This window comes from Pezoporus occidentalis, unplaced genomic scaffold, assembly GCF_034315485.1.
Source record: "Pezoporus occidentalis ecotype Australia unplaced genomic scaffold, CSIRO_AGI_Poc_V1 ctg8, whole genome shotgun sequence".
Taxonomy (NCBI): domain Eukaryota; kingdom Metazoa; phylum Chordata; class Aves; order Psittaciformes; family Psittacidae; genus Pezoporus; species Pezoporus occidentalis.
Genome location: NW_026916158.1, coordinates 3600995 through 3622028, shown reverse-complemented (window position 1 = coordinate 3622028; position 21034 = coordinate 3600995). Strand labels below are relative to the sequence as shown.

General features: G+C 40.5%; 1 protein-coding gene across 17 annotated transcripts in view; it reads right to left on the bottom strand.

Moving 5' to 3' along the window:
• Positions 1 to 21034, bottom strand: part of MED12L (mediator complex subunit 12L) — a 152681-nt gene that overhangs the window by 127384 nt on the left and 4263 nt on the right. For all 17 annotated transcript variants that reach the window (XR_009961656.1, XR_009961658.1, XR_009961660.1 and 14 more), the window contains exons 2-10: positions 17896 to 18000; positions 15800 to 15991; positions 13757 to 13916; positions 10407 to 10576; positions 9598 to 9708; positions 8906 to 9175; positions 7220 to 7369; positions 6560 to 6659; positions 6249 to 6385 (exon numbers count right to left, since the gene is read on the bottom strand). Coding sequence is in view for 10 of the 17 variants with exons in the window: in XM_062603027.1 (XP_062459011.1) it covers positions 6249 to 6385; positions 6560 to 6659; positions 7220 to 7369; positions 8906 to 9175; positions 9598 to 9708; positions 10407 to 10576; positions 13757 to 13916; positions 15800 to 15991; positions 17896 to 18000 (1395 nt within the window). In the remaining 7 variants the exon portion in view is untranslated. The remainder of the gene's footprint in view (positions 1 to 6248; positions 6386 to 6559; positions 6660 to 7219; positions 7370 to 8905; positions 9176 to 9597; positions 9709 to 10406; positions 10577 to 13756; positions 13917 to 15799; positions 15992 to 17895; positions 18001 to 21034) is intronic.

Genomic DNA, 21034 nt, shown 5'->3' with positions numbered 1-21034 from the left:
CCCAAGACACACCGCTGCTTCTTGGGTAAAAAGGGGAGGGGAAAAAAAACTAAAAAGCTTGTAGTAAGTGTGCTCTTATGCCAATCATAGATGCCTGCAGAGGAAATAAATGAGATACTTTATATATACATATCTATACGTACACAGATGCATGTGTGTACAGATATGCATATATGTATTTATATAGCTAACCCTGTTCCTTTCAAAACAGGAAGATATTGAACAAATGGATTCAATTAAATCACTCAACAAATCTGAGCAGATGCTTATTGCAAGTCAAGTCAATGCCGCAGGAAGCCATTCTGTCCTTAAATCATGACAGTTAACAAAAAAAAAAAAAACCAACAAAAAGTCTGATTGCTTCCTAATATGATAGAGTTCAGTCTCAAAACACAGAGCTGCTTTATTTCTAGTGTTGTGGAATTTTATCTTAAGAATATTCCCTTTAAACATTCAGCTTTTTTGTTTTCTTTTTTAAGTCAGACTATCTAAATAAATTTGCAAATGCAATTCCAGTTAGTATTTTCAAATTAATTCCTCAGTGAAATAAAATAAACATTTTAACAAAAATCTCCAGTTCAGCTTTCTAAGAAAAGGGATGACAAGAAAGGGAATTCAGAAGCGATGTTTTTATTAAAAGGGACAAAGAAGGGGTACAATACAGCAGTGTTTATTAGTACAACCCATCTTTCTAAAGAGAATGGGGAGGAAAGAAGACAAGAGCCAGGAACACAAACACTATCAAGACTTTTGCTGGGAAAATAAAAACGGGGCCTGGCTCAGAATCCCAGATCTATGCTCTGCTCACAGAAACAGTTAGGACTGCTCACTCCATCTGAAAATACATTTCCGTATCTGTAACAAAAATTGTCCTCAAAAGTTTGGGGTTTTTAGATCAAGGGACTGCACTGGCAGTGCAGACTAAAATATGGAATATGAAGAAACATGTCTGGAGCACAACAGGGACAAAAGCTGTTACAGGATAGTATGCAAGCTCTATATACACACCACAGTGCTAGCAACTGCCCAAGGACAAACCTTTTTATTGGAGCACAGCTTGCATATTTGCTTAAATTTTGAGACCATTTCAACAAAATATTAACCACCGCTTTGAAGTTGTCTAATACAAAAAGAAAAACCAAGTCATGTCTTTTTTCCAAGGGTCCCGGCTGTTACTTATGTCAAAGAATAAATTTTTCCCTTCCAGCAAGATTTTGTACTTTAATTCCCTTAGATACTTAGGTGAGCAGAAATAAGGTGTTGGATTTGCTGAAATAATAAAGGGTGAAAATACCCATGCAAACAAACTTCAGATAACTAAGCAATTCGACCAACTGAAGCCATGCTGACTGCATTATTTAAAATGCTACAAGAATGCTCAGAACATGCTCTGTTTTCTCAGTGCTTGTGGAAACAGACTCTGATTCCGCAGATACATAAATCCTGTTTGATTTTGCTTATCTTGTCTCTCTTACCCATCCATTATCCCAATATGCTCACATTCACCTCCCATATGTAGTAATGAACCATTCAACTGCAGCTTACTAACTGAGAAGGCACAGTTAGCCCTCCTTTCCCACAGGCACAGCACGGTTGGCTGGGCATGTTTGTTTAATTTCCAGCAAAGTGATCTCAGAAGGACAAATATTAACTCTCTGCATTTGTAACAAGCCCTGCTTGTGAGAACCAAGTTCAAAACAGGACTTTTTCACTCTAGAATGAAAAACATCTCTTGGCGTCATAAGAATTCAGCTGGACTTCAAAGACAATATGAGAAGCAAGACCTAACTACAAGTGCAGAGAGCTAAACTTTAAAAGCAATCCAAGCGCACAAATATCTATGAAGTTCTGGGAATCTCCATAACGATCTTAAGAAATTCACTATTGGTCCTTAAAAAAAATCAAGCACTCTCTCCTTTCATCCATTTACCGCTGCATACTAGCTAGAAAATACTGGTATGATGCTTTACTTATCAGGTATCCCTGATCAGGTGTATTTCAAGTTATATTTAATGAAATTGTTTTTCTACACAGGAGGCGAAGGTAAAAAGTCTCACCAACCATTCAAAAACTAAACAGGTTAAAGACAGAGTTGGCGGGGGGGGGGGAGCTTTTCTCAATTCCCTTCCTTAGTTGCACCTGTGACAGATAAGACTATGACAGATAATAAAATACAGATAGACCACAAGTTGAGTGGGTTGAAGCCACAGATGAACTCAAAGAGGAGTCTGCACCAGCATTTTTATGAGAAAGTCACTATGCATTCTCTACCTCACTCTTCTGAGGACTCTGTTTTTTCACAAATTGACCCAGAGGGAGCGATCTTTAAAAGAGGGTGGAGAGGAATCAAAGGTGTTCCAAATCTGCACGAGTGCAACACAATTTTACTCTAATTTAAAACTGTATGGTAGCAATACAAACTGTTCACTGGAATTATTTATTTAAAGATCACCACCACAGTGGTAATCATTCTGTAGTTAAGCACTGATGTTTTGAGGTAAGGAAATGTCAGGGAAATACCTGTGGCTCTAAAAAAGGCCAGTAGTTTTCTCTTACCATCTCAAAAGAAAGTGCATATACTGCCTTTTGCCATATCATGGATTTCTATATTTCAAGTCCTCCTATGGAGCCAAATCTACTGAGAAGTCAGCGAAGAAGAGTTAAAAATAAAAGGTCACTTGCATGACGCCCTGTGCACACGGTCTCAATCACAATGTAGCATTGTTCTCACCATAGTAATTATGATATTACATTTGCTGTCAAGCCTTCACACCGAAACAATTCAACAATTGTTATTATTATTCGGCGCTTCATGGATAAAAAGCTGAGCTTCTGACAGACGTAATAAGTGCTACTTTTTGGGTTGCACAAAGAGCCTGACGGATGGAAGGCCCATGCCTGTAAGGAAACCTACCACACAAGAGCACCCAGGCTGTGACAGAATCATACAGTCTTTTAGGCTGGAAAAGACCTTTAAAATCATCCAGTCCACCCACTAACCAAGCACTGCCAAGTCCACCACTAAACCATCTGTGATCCATGATTAAGGCTCAGGTGATGGTATTCCCATGGGATTACACAGGGACCATCACTCTTAAGACACAGGGACAGTCAGTAAAAAACAGCAACACAATTCTTATCTCCTCTTTAAAGTCTGCTTAGTAATGTAGCATTTAAAAATATAATCGTTGCTCCTACATGCTATGTCTTCTCCAAGTCAATAGAGAAGCACTGGATTCACCTCCCACTTCTGTGGCCTCTCTCAAGGTCAAGGATAGAGCACATCCTTGTGCTCAAAATGAGGGCTTGTTCTGGATCTGGCCAAATGTGGATTTAACATCACGTTTTCTCACACACCTTCAGTGTGCCACCTCTGTCATGTGCAACATGGTGCTCAAAATCTGAGGTCAGTTCAGTGCCTGACACCCATCTGCCCTGTTTGTCCTACTCACTCAACCTATGGCCGCAGCTCAGCCCCTCACTCCAGATTTTCCTCCATTTGGCACTCTCACATTCCATCACCAATGTCATCATATTCCAGCTTTCAGTATCACTCCTCTGCATCTCCCTGTGGGATGAGGAGCAGCTCTGCCCCCTGCAGGGTCCAGGATATCGGGACTCTCAGCAAACCTACACCTACCTACCCTCCCTAATTTCAGCCCTCTCCACCAAGTCTTACTTTTGCTCTGACACTTAGAAGTCACAAGTTATATATTAAAACAATTCTAAAGAAATCAATAGTGTGTACAAAAGCGGTATCCTGAGCACATTTTTCTGTTTTCAGTCTCTCTCATAACCTAAGTACTTTGTAGCATGAGCCAGCTTCCATCAATGCCAGCACACGTCCAGTGCTTTGAAGCAGTGCTTGCATTGCTATCATCTGCAGCCTTCACAACAACATTTTGCTATCCGCAGGAAAAATGGACAGGAAGTAGGTACCAATCATGTTCCGGTCAGGCTAGATCTAAACAGGGGTAGTAAATAGCTGTCCTTCAAAGCACATTTTCCTTTAAATAACTACCTCAGTAGGCAGACATACAGGTAATGGACATCTTCTTTACAAACCGGAAGTCCTTATAGACTTACACAAGTTTTGAAAACAGTGTACTCAACCTCATAGATTATGGCCTTTTCTGCCAAGGAAAAAAGCAACCCAAGTTTATTAAGGAGGAATGAAACAGAGACAAACAGCATTGCCTGCGGCGACATCCCTGCAGCGGCTGAGCCTTTGTGCAATGGGTTCAGGGAGGTGCCGACATCCAGCGGCCGCCTGGCGGCTCAGCAGCCCTCCTTCAACGCGCGGCTGGGCTTTGCCCGCCCTGGGCGGTCATGCCAGCCTGCTGGAATGTAAGCAGCTAAGCAGTAACGCTGGTCACTCGAATGGAACTTTGGAAGTTCAAATGTCAAAATGCACATGTACTATCAACAAGGCATCCAGCATCCCAACGCAATCTCTTGTCCAGCTGCCAAAAGCTAAGTTCGAGCCAAGAAACAACTGCCTTGAAAACTCCAGAGATAGCTTAGTTCAGAAGCTGCAGATCATTTTCAAGTTTAATTTCATATCAGCTCCAGACCCAGTTTTCAGACCTAGAAACTTTCACAGTTTTCTTCCCTCACAAAGAACTCAGCATCTTCTTTGCTTCTGCTCTCCTTACAGTCTCCTGTGACTGCTGTGCGCACATAGGCATATCGTCACTTATGTATAAGAATACTTTATTCCTACTCAGCATTCTTTACCTCAGAGTAAAATGTATAGGAGACAGGTAGCCCTGCAAATTAATTAGACAAAACTCCATATATGTTTGGTATCCAGAAGTGAAGAGCACATCTTTTAGAGAGCTGTTTAGGGGCCAAAACAGGCATGTTTTCAAAGCAACCCAACCTCAAGTCATGAAGTACCATAAGCCAAAGGCACTAATAGCAGACAACCTACAATAAGAACAAAGCAATTCTTTCAGAAGTCTCCTTCCCAGTACTGCTTTTTAAGACAAAAAAAACAAAACCTGTTTGTTAATACAATTGTAGCTGGAAGTCAGAAAAAAAACTTTTACGAATACAGACAGGGAGAAAGACAAAAAGACACAAACACAGCTGCAGAAGGAGACCAGCACAGAACCATATCATCTGACTCCAAAGGTGAATGAAAAAAAGTCAGTGCTCGAGTAATAAAGCATATTACAACCTACCCATTTTAAAAATATAAAAGTCCTTGCATGTTGAACACTTGATTTCATCTAACCACTAGAGTTAAGAACTTTCAGCAACGTCATCTGCCTGCTGTAACAGCTCTCCTTCCTCTATTTCTTTCTCAGTACCATAATAGTGTATTTGAAATACAACAACTCTGGCAAGCTTTGCACTCCTACCTACTGGTTCTCAGCTTCACATACACAGGTTGGCAGGTATACCTCTCTGGATATACTGTTACCGCCAACATTATATTCTGCTGGTTTATTGCAAAGTTATTCCAGTGCTGATTGACAATTATTATAAGGTATTTCTGGGCAATAGGGGGTCTTGTGCTATGGCCACCGATAGCTGAGAACAGTCATGAACAAAACCCAGGTGTACTCAAAAAACAAGATATTCTGCGTAACATTTTTTAAACCATTAACATGAGCAGCTCTGACAGATTTACTAGTATTTTCCACTTTAAAATTCTACTTCAATAGTGTATTATCAAAGCTGGCTATTTCTTCTTTTCACCAAACACTTTCCAAGGCATTTCTATGTATTGACATACATAGATCCATAGCGCTGCAGATGTAGGGTGGGAAATGTAAAATGTTAAAGATTTCTGGCAGTTTTTCATGATCTCTGAAAATGGTTCTGTGAGCATAGGTAAATGTCAATACCAATATCACATTAAAATATAAAAAACATAAGAGTAGTTTTAGAATAGTTTTTTATACACAATAACCTATTAATTTACTACTTTCTGCAATAGATGGAAAAGTTGTTATCAAACAATAATCTGGAGTTCTACTTGGCAGCACTCAAAAAAACAAACCACAAAACCTTGATATATCACTTCTCCTAAATGAGGTTTACAGTACATAGAACTGAAGAATTCAATTCAACAGCAAAGAGCTGTTGTCTTCTAATAGAACAAATGTCAAGTAGTTAAAAAAAAATACACAAAGGAGACACAAAGCTTTTGCATCAAATATACACACATATATTCTCAGAAGTGAAAATAAAATCCATTGTCTACAGATTATGAAGCGAGAGGAGAATGCAGCCATTACCTCTTGGTTATCTTTATTCTGATTTGCCCAGAAAATCTTATTATAAAGTGTCTCCATTGAATTGCTGGAATCTGATCTGTCAAAACAATGTCGATCCAACACTTCTAAGGTGTGCAGAACACGGCTAATGGTCACCCCTAGAGGTGGAAGTTAGAGAGAAGAGAGGGTTAAGGTAAAATATTTTACACAGGAAGACACTGCATTACATCCATCTCTCAAATCTATTGCTAGCATTAATTCTGGTGCAATGGGATTACACTCAAAGAAGAACAGATATAAACCATAAAGCTCCAACATTTGAGTTCTCTTACCTGCAGCTGATTCTTGGCACTTGTCAAAAGACCACCGCACCTCCACAGCACGACCTCTTTGTTTTATCTGCTGTTCTACTTCATATATCTTTGCCCGAACCTGTAAAAAAAATAAATAAATAAATAAAAAAAAAAGCTGCTAATTAGCTAGTGGTTGGAAGTCTCTATTTTCATTTTAAGCTTATGACAGCTTTCTCGGCAGGAGCAAGGTACCCTACGGTGTTCCACAACACTCCCTACATTTGGCAACAACAAACTGAAGTACATTCTGTTCAAATGTTTTTTCAACATGTTACGGATCTCCTTGTGCAATAAAATGTTTTTTCCTTATACTGAACTGAGCAAAAGTTAACTTTCAGCATATGTGAAAAGTGGCACCTCACAATATGGTACAGCAAGCTTCCTCTTATTGCCATTTTACATCTTAAAGTAATTTCAGTTTAATAACAGAAAACATCTGAACATAAATAAAATACCTGATATTTTCATAAAATTGGTACCTGAATGAAGTACAAAGTAAGGTCATCAAAAACTAGAACAACACTAGTCTTGAAACTATACCTACAGAAGTATCTAAACTTGGCTGTAGTCCTAATACTCACAAATCATTATTTGAAATATAAAACAGATCTTAATAATCCAATAATGAAAAAAGCTTACCTGCTGATTAAATGCTGAATTTCCACCTGGCATAGGCAAACTAGATGGAGCAACATGAAGTAAATCCAGAGGTGAACCTGGATTAATGCTCTTATTTTCATTTGTGGAATAATTCCACACCAAGGCACTTGGACAACAAAGCGTTACAGTCTGCAAGCAACAGTACAAAACAGAAGTAATTTATTTTTCTGAACATGTGTGATAAACAATACCAACAATAAGAGACCAACAATAAGAGACTAGAATCACTTTTAGTCTAACTATTACAGTGAAAGAAACAAAAAGACAGGTCTATGCACAATTACATTGCAACATCCATTTGAGGAAATTCAACTACTGCATTATTCTCCTTCTTATTTTAAAAAATATTTATATATATATGTGTTCAATTCCCTTTTGTATTGCTTTCACAACGTCATCAAAGAACATCACCAAAGGTTAATTTCAGTCAGATCCTTTCTGTGAAACATGAAGGGCTTTAGAAAAAAAGAAGCAATTTTGGTGTTCAGTTTAGAGAAAGAAGCAGAGAGAGAGAGATGCAAATATTCTCCCACTTTCTTTCCCCAGAGAGCACTGACTGAGCCTTCCCTACATATAATCCAGCTTGCCTCCAGGCTCTGGACTTTGAACACTGTCAGAAAGCAGCAGCCCTCAGAGAGGGAGCTGCATACCATGAAAAAGTACTCTTTTCCTGTGGGATGTTTGAGCACTGAAAGAGTTTGCCCAGAATGGTGGTAGCGATGTTAAAAATCCAGCTGGACATGGCCCTGGGGAACCTGCTCTAGCTGACCCTGCCTGGGGAGGGCAGGGTGGACAACATCATCTGAAGAGGTCCCTGCTGACCTCATCCATTTGTGATTTTGTGATCCCATGAACATCAGCACACTCCTGGTACCACCTCCAGCATATCTCTGTGCAACCCCCAGAGAAAGACAACTGAACAAACAGCAGGAGGGTTGGAGGAAGTCTCACCAGGTCAGCACAGAGAAGGTAAACAACTGCAGCTCTTCATACAAGTCCTTTTTTAGAAAATAATTACTCTCTCGACAATTCTGCTATTGCCAAGCAACAAGCACAAGTGAACAGTCTCTTCTGTTACACAGTTTAAAAAAATGTGGAAGTTGATAAGGCAATATAAACTGCTCATAATTCTGACAAAACCAAAATTAAACAGCCTGCAGTGGCACCAAGCATCAGTGACAGGCTGAAAGAAGCAAGGAAATCCTCGAAAGTTAGAGCTTGCAGGAGTTAGGTGATGCTGTCTTCTGTCCAGCCACACTCAGCAGGCAGATGGGGTCTGGCAGAACCACACGGGTTCACTTGTGATGAGAACACAATGAGATGTGCAGACCATTACTGCAACCAGAAACTTTCCACCACAGAGCAAAGGCTAGGCCATTCCTGACAGCAGAGTTGCTCCTTCCCACAGCAGAGGTGTAGCAGGCAACACAAGCTTCTCCAGGTGGCTCCACCGTCACGCCTCAGACAGTGTGCAGAATCCACCCTCCCGCTCACCTCACACTCACTCAGTTTTCACCCTTTAATGGAGAGAGGTACATTCAAGCCACAACTAGCACAACTTGTCACACCCAAAATCCACTGCTTTCCAATAAACTGAATGGTTATAGCCTTGAAACAAGAAAGCAAAGAGCCTTGAAAACACAGAGCAACAGAACATTGGCCTACCTGCAGCATACAACTAAGTCCATATACCAGTGGACGGTGTTGAGGGCAGGAGAGGAAATCTGAGCAGGCCAGCTGTACCGGGCTCACCATGGGACATGGGGCAGTTGGACTTGGGGCTGCCAGAGGAGGGTTACTTGGTCCAATAATCATATGAGGAGAATGTGCAGCTACAAGGTTAGGACCATCACTTAGCAATAAAGATAGGCGTCTGGCACAAAAATAAGCAAGGCGACGGGATAGGTAAGCTGACTGAACAAACTCTTCTGAATACTGAAATTTAGAAAAAATGCATAGTTCACTACACAGTCTACTCCAGGTATTCATATTCTTCAACAATCTGACATTGGACATGAATAAACTGGAAGGGATCACCTCCAATATTTAAGAGTCCAGTATTCAAAAAAAAGAGAAGAGCAGCTCAAATGCAAATCTGCACTTCTGCCTCTTAAAAATTTCATCTGCCCTCCAGGACCATTTACAGTAACAGATTCCTGCTAGCTACTCAAGTTAAAGATCACAAAGCGTGAACCTTTCAAAGGTGTTTATAAATTACAAACATGCACCATGCAATGTATTTCCATACACATCCTAAGTAAAAATGTTCATTTAAATTTTACCACCACAAATATAAAAATCATTTCACAAGTACAAATCATACTTGTATTAATTTTGGCTTTAAGGCATGCAGGTACCTGCAACATGAGCGGCAACAACAGCTTAAGAAGATCATCATCAGTGGGTCTGATTTTTTCCAAAACATCCAGTATCCATGTCAAATATTCATGTCTCTCAAGCATTCCTTCCTTAAAGGATTTAAAATAACACATCACATATCAGCTAGGAGCACTAAACAAGCAGGTCTGTAACTACAAGTTTTATTTCGTTCCTGGCTTAGCTCTCATTGCCCATGCCAGCACAAAGCCAAAACCCTCAACCACCACCACACATGCAGGAACAAGCTATCCTCATGGCAGTCCTATGGACAGGGAAGCAATTGTGTACATCAGTGATCTCTGCAGTTCAAATTTAGCAGGCTGCCTGACATACTGCTGACAGCCAGACCCCCTTCCAGCAACCCTTCTGCCATTTCTGTCCTTGAGTAGAAACAACCAGAGAGTTATTCTGGCCTGAAACGATGTGGGACCAAGCAGCCAGGCCACCACTCTCACGCCCATGGCTTGATGTTCCACGATGGCCTCAGCCTGATCCACAATCATTAAAAACACCCTTAAAAGATGGAATGATGTAGAAGAGAGAGTAATTTGAGTACATTGCTGCAATAGCAATCAAGCACACTAAGCAAATCAAAGTTTTTTCAGATAGCAAATCATTAAAATGAATTAGCATTGACAATTTATGCAAGTCTTATGACAAAAGGTACCATTAAGTTCTAAAATTGAACTTTCCAAGAATGGTAACCTAAAAAAATTTAAAAATAAAAATTAAAAAAAATATTAAAAAAAACACAAAGAAAAAATCATGCACTTCTTAAAAGTATTACCTGAAACATATAAAATGACAATTTTTCATTATATTCCCACTGTTTCAGTGCTTGTTCCATCTCTTGAGGCATCACTACAGAGCTGTTGCCTTGGCTGGAAGTCACATGATAGAACTCCGCAACCTTTGCCAGTTGCTCTCGAAGGTATTTAGTTATAATTTGAGTCCATTCTATAAAAGAAGTTTAAAATTAGATACTTAGGGTGACAAAAGGTTTCCTTCACAATGAGAACTGAAACAAACTTACTTTGCCCTTATCACCAAAAATATTCCTCCAAAACATTAACTCTCAGCTGTGTAATGTAGCACCTATCGTGAATTAATGGTCTTCTCACATGCCTCCCTTGTGCGTTGGTCTCAAAACACTGTCAAGTATGCAAGCAGCATGCCAGCTTAGCATGACATAAAAAGCACTGACACGGGTGTGCCTTTAGGGAATCACCTGTCTCTTTCATCAGATTCAGCACTCAGCCACAAAACAGCCTTGAAATAGATAAAATAAATACACTTCATTACTTCCTTCCATGTGGACCTTTACTCCCCTCTTCCTTCCTCCTCCAAATACAGGCAATATAAAAATCAACAGAACTTTGTACAAGCAAAGGGATATAAAACTGTTCTTTCTGTAACTACCCTGAAACAGACAACTCCTCCAGATTTTTACTCTGACAAGAACACAAAAGCTCAGGAGCAGTTTATCAGGTCAGAGTAACCAGCAGGGTGCAGAGGTCTGCAAGTAAGACTGATTATCTTTCCTTTGCCCTACATAAGCTAGTAGGTGCTGTTCAGCAGATGCACAAACCTATTAAAAATGATCAGTTTTTCTCTGTGCTTCAGCAGTGATCCTGTATTTTGCATAGACTGGAGAAATTAGTGAACAAAAGTACATAAATCTCTGGGAAAAGAGGAATTATTAGGAAGGTATCCCCTTAACAGTAACTGGAACAACCAAGGATATTTGTTGGTATCTCAGAGACAAACATATGACAGAACTGTATTTAATAAGCGTGCAGCACATTTTGGAAGAGCATACTCTTTATGAATACATAACACAGTTGCTTTGACAACGCAAGCCTGTTTACTGTCAGAGTTACAGGAACTACCACTCTCACAACTATTTTCGCTGTTTACTACTCACCTCAGACATCAGCTAGTGCATTTATTCTTTTTTCCCTTTGCATTTGTAATTGGCAGTTCTGGCATTTCTGTCAACATACACAGACTATAAGTTGAATGCTTTTCTATCCAAATCCACTGAAACTTCTGTGTGAAGCTAGTGGGCTTTAGTGTTTTCATAGAACATTTTGTCTACATTTACTTCAAACATCTGCTCACTTTTGGAAAAACAATTCCAAATCCACTACCTCAAACTTACTTCACATGACAGCATAAAAGAATGATTTTCCCAAAGCAATTACTAGTATCTCTGTGCCACTGAGTTAGAAACAATGCAACTGCCTTTCTGTTACCTGAGGCACAGATAAAAAACGTTTTGGGAACTGTCAAAGGCTGTTCAGCAACACACAGCAAACTACTCCCCAAACAGCTCTCAGCAACCTTTGCAAAGCAGGAAATTTGGACAGAGGACATAATCTCCAGTAACCTGTCTCAGAACACTTGCTGATAAAAGTCAGGCACCTTAGCCCACAGACAGTCTTACTGGCTTTGTTCGCCCTCGCTGTACAGTGAGTGTGCATGGCACCAGCCTGGAGCAGGAAGACTTGACTATACCCAACACATGCAACTGCACTGCACTTTCCCGAAAAGCATAAACTCCTTTTATTTTACAGAGCTACTAATTACCAGTCATAGCAAACTAGGTCTAGATTAATTTATCACAACAGAGTGCACAACACTAGCTTTCTTCACCTCCTCACTACCCTTTCTCCCCACACCAAAGAAAGAGGGTGTTTAAGTACACCCTAATGAGTGCATGTCCCATGCAAAGAACAGCCCTGATCTTGGCACACAGCATCACCATTTCACTCCTCTAAAAGAGCCACAAGTGCTCTCTTATAACTAGCAGAGCTATTTATGACAGATTGGGAAAGCATCAGCCCACTCTCACTGCCTGCTCTGAGTCTCCTACTAGGGTCTACTCCAGAAAGTGCTTACGTCATTCAAGAGAAAAGGAAAGACAAACTGAGACGTTGGAGAGAGGGGCTCTTTCAGCATCCCTGGTGTGAAGGACAGAAGGGGAATTTAAGAGAAGGAAAGAGCAAGCCACCCAGCCCCTCTCAGTAGCGCCAAAATAGCTCAAAGGAGCCTGAATCCATCTGTGTCAGAAGAAGGAGTGGGGAACTGTGCTGGTATCCCATCAAAATAACACTGAACTCATCTCAGAGAACCTAACCCAGCACAGCAGCCTCCCAGAGCTCATCCACCAATGGAGAAACCTGCCTGATTTGATACCTGGACACGTGTCTCTCTTCTTTCTTGCCACCCCCATATGTGGAATCCCCCTTGCCCTGTTTCTAAAAATCAGACTGATTTTTAAAAATACTTTTAAGTTATCACCAAAGAACAAACATAGTATGTTTGCCAGAAAACAGAAAACATTTTTGTGGATCTGACTAGGTACTCAAAGTGAAAATGAGTCCTATGAGTCTAAAAAATAAAAGAAAATAAAAAAACAACAAACATCACAAACACAAACACCACAAAGCAAAGTTTGAAAGAAACAACAGAACAACTTGGCAGGAAGAAACAGACATTTCTCACAGCAGTACAGAGATGCTGCTAAGCAGCAGTGAAATCATCTGAGCATAGTTATTTCAATGACAAAGAAGGAAAAGGTTCATTCCAGACAGTAGAAGAGCTGTAAGTACCATGTTTAAATTGTGACAGTAAAACTCCAACTTTGACAATAAAGTTGTTTGGCCCACTGGCTTAGTGACAGACTGTGTCACTAAAGGTCAGTACTTCAAATAAATACATTGCCACCTATGTTCTAACAAATAAGCATTGAAATTTACACTTCATTCCAGGTTCTTTACATTAGCAGTTCTGTCCGTTTCCTGGTAACATTTATCCCAGCACTCCTGCTATCCCCACAGAGACTAGTGTTAGTGGTGAAGATGTAGCACAGTCATCTCCTCAGACGCTGCCCCTGGAGACTCAAGGTGGAATCAGCTGGGAGGAGAAGCAGCCAACAGAGCAGTATTTATGCTGCATGGCTCTTTGTACTTTCTGACACACATTTCTATGTGAAATTGATTTAAAAGACTTTTTATTCCCCTTCCCACTACAAAGTTTCCTCTCTGGATACATAGTAACACTGAAGCTGCGAACAAGAGGAGCGGGCCTCTTCAGTTAATATTATGCATTTAGACATTAGAGATGATTATTTACCAATATTTGGGTCAGTGGCCTGGCGTTTCTTGATTTTAGCTTCAGAAATAGCAGCGTAGTAGGCACATGTCATTTTGATCAGCCATGCTGCTCGCAGCAGTGGCACAGAATATTTTGCCAAGTAAGCAAAAACATCTTCTTTTTTACTGAGAATAGGAACCTGAAATGAAACAGGAAGCAAGTTATAGCACACAGCCCAGACAGCAGCTGGCACCTGTGGGCTACCCCAGCCTTCTGCTGCCAAATCCCACGCTACCTAGAGAGTGACCTGGAGAGCTACCTCTTATCAACCTCAGGACCCACTATGCTGACCTCACCTACTGTCCTGGCACATAGAAACTAAGAGACTTGACAAAAAAAAAAAAGAAAAAAGATAGTGCCCCCACTCCCCCAGGTTCCATCAGGAGCATCCCAGCTCAGATTTACCTGCAGGCCACAAGCAAACCTCTCAATGCAGCCAAAGACATCCAAAGCACAGAAACCTCTGGAAAATGGAGTTATATCAAGGTTTTTGGGTGACAGTTCAATTACACAGACACTGCCAGTCTCATGGGTGTCCCTGGTGCAGAGGAGTCTATGATAACCAGAGCACACCAGGAAACCTGGTCAGCTTAATACTGCCTGCAGTAGCCACCCACATGGCAGAGCACCTGGTCCCAAAAGGCCTCCAGATAGAGTCACCTACTTGGTTACAGCAATCCTTACACCTTTCTGCTTGAATGAAGAATAATTCTTAAATGCATTTTAAAGTAACATATATAAGAACAAGACATTTCAAACCCAGCAGACACAGAAGGGAGTAGAGGCACAAATGCTGCACTTACTGTCCCCTCCCAAAAAGTCCTCATTGCTCTTCCAGGCACATTCAACCTTTCTAACAGTGTGCTTGGAGAACAGAGGGGCATCAGTGCTGAAGATAGCAGCAAACAAAGCACTAACCCCTTCCTGTAATGTTCTTCAGTGGTCAGTCTAGGGACTCTACAGAATCAATTTCAGTATTATTAACATGCTTTTTTACTGTTAACAGCAAGTTTACACATCTGCTTATTAAAAACAATAAACCCTTAAATAATGAAAGAAATAACTAGCACTTTGAGTCACAAAGTCAACCTCTCAGAATGTTAGAGGGAAACTTAAGGTGGTGGCATGCTTGCCACAGCAAAGCTCATTTTTCTGGTGGCTCTATTGGTAGCAAAGCAACACAGGTTCCTCTCCAGTTGCACGGCAACAGGCCAAAAACTGGTGAAACTTGCACCTTCTGTTATTTTGATCCACTTAAGCTCAACAGTCTTGGAATAAGGGTTCCCTGTTTCAGTTTAATTTATACTCAGAATAACTCCCAGATACTGTAAGATTAGCTGCCTGTACACAGAGCTTCACAAAAGGAAAGCATGAATAACAGCAGTAACACAGTTACTGTGTTCTAGTCACTACTTTGGATGAGTTTTAACAATCATTTCAAATTTATCTTGTACTGCTGTTCTGAACAGCTTGCAGGATCCAAAACAATAGCTCAGAATTGCCTTTTCCAGTTATACAAACACTACTACGAAGCAGCAAGAATTCTTCGTAATTGAAAACTTAAGAATGCAACTAAGACCGTTTAACAAAGTTTGTTAACACAAATACAAATTTAAATGTGAAGAGCATGCAAAGGGGTTGGAGTCAGCAGGCAGGTTCTTTCAAGAATGCATGGGCTTCCTAGCCAATTATTTCTTTGTCAGACATGAGCATTTCTGTAAACTATTCCTTTGCTTGAGAGAGAGAATGTATGACGTGAAGCATACAGGCAAAGAATCTGACTGTCAAAAAGATGAACATGCCTGAGCCAAAATACAGTCATTCAAAGGAACTTTCTACCAGCTAGATCAAAAGTTCCCTTTGCCTAGGCACCCTCCTTGCAGATAAGGAACACGCTGCACAACAGTAGCTGCCTCCAGCACGACTCCACACACAGCACATTCAGAAATACTGCACCTGCTCTTACAGCCCAATTCAGCACAGTCCCACACACAAGAAATAGAGAGAGAAGCATTCTGATACCTTTTTTGCTAAAAGAGTCAGTGGTTTACTTCCTGCTAAATCAGTGAACCAATTGTGAATTGCACTCTGAGACCGAGCAGTAACTAGCCAGTAGTTGTCTTTGGCATTTACTTGCGGTTTCTTCTTTCCTGTGTCCTGGAAAGTGTTAAGTTTCAGTTTTTCCGCTAGTATGCTGCTAAAGTAAGCGCCAATCTGGTGGGGAAAAAAGCAAACATACATGACAACCCAGGAAAAAAGCATCTTATCATATATTAATGCATGAAGGATTTCCATCTGAATAGATGCAGTCATCAGTCTAGTACAAGCTATCAATCTAATAAGATTACCCTTTAATACCCTGCAGCTAGGAGATGGGGATTCATGACATTAAGCACCCATGCAATGCTTCTGCATTATCACTGTAGAAGCTAGAGGTGAGCAAGACCAAGCCAGAGACAACCAGGCCTCAAAGATAAAAGATATGCAGCTGACACTTAGGATGGGTCACTGTGAATGCCCAGAGCGACATATTCCTCTGGCAGGTGACTGTCTCAGACTTGGGCCCCAATTCAGCGTATTCTAGAAGTGTCTCAGAACATTCCTCCCCTTCTATACTTCACCATACCATAAAGTGCATAAATAAACATTTCTCACTTCTGTTTACAACTAACTACACTGCCACAAGAACTGCATTTATTATCTTTCCATCATCAGTTCCAGCAGGTAAAAGCTCAAAGATATGGGTTAACTGGGTAACATTCTGACTTCTGTTCGAAGTACCTCCACCACCACTCCCCATCTCCAGAATGAAAAGCTGCACAAGGTTTGCTTCCCCAGTACTTTCAATCCCAAAACAGAAGGGAAAAAAAAGAAAACAACAGATGTTTTACTTCTCATATAAGCTTATTTACTTTTCAAAATTACTGTAAGAAAACTCAATTTTTAGGCCTGTCAATAAGAAAAAACTGTTTGATTTTCTAATAAATATATTTATAGCTGGGTAATTTTAAAATATATAAAAAGCTTTTAGGAGATACTGAACTTATTTTGATAATTCTACACTTAAATCTTCCAAGTAACTGTAAGTACTTCCTTGCAAATTTCTGTTCTACTTTTCAGACAGTTCTGTTCAATAGTCAGAACATGAATAATTAAAATATAAGACTGAAAGTTCCTGCAGGTAACAATTCTAGAAAACAAACTCAGAAGAATGTAACAGGAAAACCTTTAACATTTCAGCAATAGCAACCCTGTCATCTACTTGGAACTTTCCTCCTGCTAAAATAAAAGTGCATCACTGTATAAGTAAATTCACATTTTCCAGTAAGCTGTAAAGTGTTATTTATTTAAAAAAAAACAAACAGCAGGAAATTACTTTGTCTGAAAACATTTTTATAAGCTTCTTGATAACATTCTCCCTTAAAACCGATCTGGGCAGATCCCTCAAAGAAATACAGGATGGTTTTGGTTTTTTTTTCCTAAGCAGCTATTATCTTCAGTTTGGAAGATAGTAACTAATATTTTAGTTATTTTTTTATTGCTTTTTTGTATCTTACACTTCTTTGACTCTACAAAAAATCTAAAAAAAAAAACCTAAAACAAAAAAAAACAAAAAAAAACAAACAAACAAACAAACAAAAAAAAGACAACACCACAAAAAAAAAAAAAAAAACACCACAGAAGAGCTAAACTAAATTTTAATAAATAATCAAAAAAAATATTTCCAGGAGACCTGGACCACAGCAACCAGTTTCTCCTGGCAGAAAACAGTCTGATGACACAGAAAAAAGACCAAAGCAAGCTAAAGATGTATAAATACTAGGGACTTCCAGAGAAAGAGTCACAATTGTAAGTGAAGCAAATAAAAGAACAGGAGCAAAAATTAATGTCTCTTCTCTGATGAAGTGTGCTAGTTATGTTTTGTCTTGGAATCCATGTTTTCCTCTGAAGAATGATAACAGTAGGTAGCAGAAACCAGCTCAGCATTCTTACATTAGTTCTGTAATTAATATGAAGACTTCCAACTAGAAAGCAAAGCAGTCAAGAACCAAGTACAACCACTGCCAGCCAGGTTCCAATTTCAGTGAGTATGCTCAGACTGAAAAGCCCTGTCTTACCTTTGAGGCATTAATTACAATATTTCTAGCAGATCCATGCTCATCTCCAGAGAAGGCAGGCTGATTACTGAAGCCTTGCTTTACATTCACTGCAGTAAGTTCATCCTGCAAAGAGTGTATCAAGGGCAAAAAGTGAGATGACAATGTAAGAAGTCACATCATTCAGAGAAGCATGTTTTCACAGAGAAAATTTATGTATCTGCTAGTATGTTACACTCTGCATTCACCAGAATCCCTCAAAGCACTTTGTAAATTCACAGGATTTCAGCAAAGAGGAACACAATGCCACTCCTACACTCCAGTCCCCATTAAGTTTTCGCCTTACTACAGGCTTCAAGGCTGAAACTTGATAAAGATAGCACTTGTTTTGCTTACAAAGAGTTGCTACCCATGAAAAGGGCAGAAAGCAAGACCTTGGCAGCCTCTGTAAAACCTGGAGTGCACCCAGTAATCAGCCCTAGATTTCCCTCGTGAAAGTGGTACCAGTGATCAGCCACCATGACCAGTGGAGGGAGAGCAGCACATCCTCCTCTTCTCAAGATACGCTGGGATCACTGGAACCACCTGCATCACTCCGCAACAAAACACTGCTGCACCTCTAGCAGAAACATTCCGAGTGAACATCTGTCCCTGTTGCAACTAAATCTACTTCTTCCAGAGTTACTTTCACAGTGGAAGTATTACTAGTCTCCTACAACACTATCAACACACCTTCATTTTGTGGCTTAGCTGGATCATATTTGCAGCAAGAATGCAGAACAGACAGAAGCGGGGTCAGTAGCATTAGGGGCAAATACAGACCTAAGCCTTCATGAATGTAGAATATAATTTCCTAATTGAGTCCCATCCTTCCCTCTCTTCACTCTGTATCTGCACCAAAGTTAATATTCTTCCATGAAGGCTGTGCAGTTTATTCACTTACTAGGAATCACATGCCCGTCAGACTGAGGTTTACATACACCAGATGAAGGCGAACTTGGCTTGTTTTTCATAGATCAGCTAGGCTGGAAAAGACCTTTAAGATCATTAAGCCCAACTTTTCCCCCAGCACTGCCAAGTGCACCACTAAACCATGGCACTAAGGCCTCATCTACACGTTTTTTGAACACTTCAGGGACAGTGACTCCACCACTGCCCTGAGCAGCCTGTTCCAAGGCCTGAGCACCCTCTCTGTGAAGAAATTGTTCCCAATATCCAGTCTAAACCTACCCTGGTGCAGCTTGAGGCCGTGACTGGGAATTGAGGAATACGAACTGGTTTAATTCAGTTTTTACCTCTTTTTCTATCCCTTGTTTTACCTCTTGTTTCTATCCCTTGTTTTACCTCTTGTTCTATCCCTTGTTACTTGGGAGCGAAGCCCAGCCACATCCTGGCTTCATCCTCCTTTCAGGTAGTTGTAGAGAGAGATCAGGTCCCCCCTGAGCCTTCTCTCCTCCAGATTAAACTCCCCCAGTTCCCTCAGACATTCCTCATCAGACTTGCACTCCAGACCCCTCACCAGCTTCGCTGCCCTTCTCTGGATCCATTCCAGCACCTCAATGTCTCTCTTGTAGTGAGGAACTCAGAACTGAACACAGGCCCTGCCCTGCACTGCCTTGTCCCGCAGACCTTCACTTGCCTTGCCCCGCCCCACCTTGCCTTGCTTTTCTTAATCTCCCTTTGCAAAGAAGGCAAAGATCTCCCCCAGGGAATCACTTATTTGCCAACAAAGATACTGTACAGAAGCTCAAGTGGTCCATGGACCACTCACTGGCTGTGGGTGAAGTACTGGAACAATCCCTGAGATGACTCTGCAATAACCTACGAAAACAAAGAGCAACTGCTCTGCAACAAGCAAATAAAAAGGGAGAAATTAAAATTAAGTGTCATAATTTTATTACTAGGTTTTATTAATAGCTATGGGTAACACATCTCCCCAAAAGCAGAAACCCAGAAGCTTCCATTCAGTTTATTCTCTTACGCTTTGCCACGCCTTTTGTTTTTCAGTATTTTTGTGAAGCTGGGGAGTAACACAGAAGACAGTAACATATTTAGAAGAAATCCAAGCTCTGTAGGGTTTATGGAGTTAGTGAGCCTCATCTGAATTTTAAATGAAATCAACAAGAAGTGCTGGAACACTCCTCCACCCACACCACACGAAGACAGCCTTGAAAACACAGATAAAGGCAGAAATGAAAGTGATCAAAGACATTATAAGCAAATAAATAAAAGGTAAATTGCAAACAGATGGAGATACAAGTTAATACTAGTGCCATCTCCATGTATGACCCCAGTTCTGTTATCTTTAAACTTCTTTGACAAAAGCTGTCCAGATACCATTATGCTAAAAATAACTAACCGTATGTTCTACTGCTGTATCTACCACTACTGTAGGAACAAGCTGCGGATGGACTGGCAACACAAACACATCAGTGTTTTGGTTTTGTCTGGCTCAGGTTATTAGCTCAGGTTTCCCCCTGCCTTCAGCACGAGTTCAGAAATCTTACACAGGGAACATAGCACAGTTGCATAACCAAACACAAACTAGAAATGAAATGACATTTCATCTGTGAACACACTGCACAGAGACACCTTTACCAACAAATTAACAATAAAATGGATGCTCACAGGAGCTCTCATTACATTTCACTTAGGCCAGCTCCATTAACAGCTCAGGGTCATGTTCTGAAAGCACAGCTGTCCCCTACCTAGCAGAGGGGAAAGTTTCCTGGACAAATGACCAGCAGTGCTAGCACAGCTACATTGTACAATACTGAATGTACCAGGGTTAAGCCTGCTTTCACTTGCCTTGATTTGCAAGCCCTCTCCTAATGAGAGGCACAGGCACCACACACTGCTGACACTATGTGATGCGTTCTGCACCACAACATGCTGGATCCTCTAGCCTCCTGCAGGGATGTCAAACTTCTTTTCAAAATGTCAAGCAGGCAGGCCCCAAGCAAGCCCAATCAAGGCTCAAAATCTTTCTGAGACTTCAAATGGCCAAATGAACAACCAGGCCCAAACTGTGTTAATTTGTTTCAGAGAGAGTTTTAATTGTTTTGCGTGGGATATTCAAGACCCACATGCAGCACTCCATTTCTGAGTGCAACATGGACAGATTGATACCTTTACAGAAAGAAAGCCTGCTAAGTTCTGG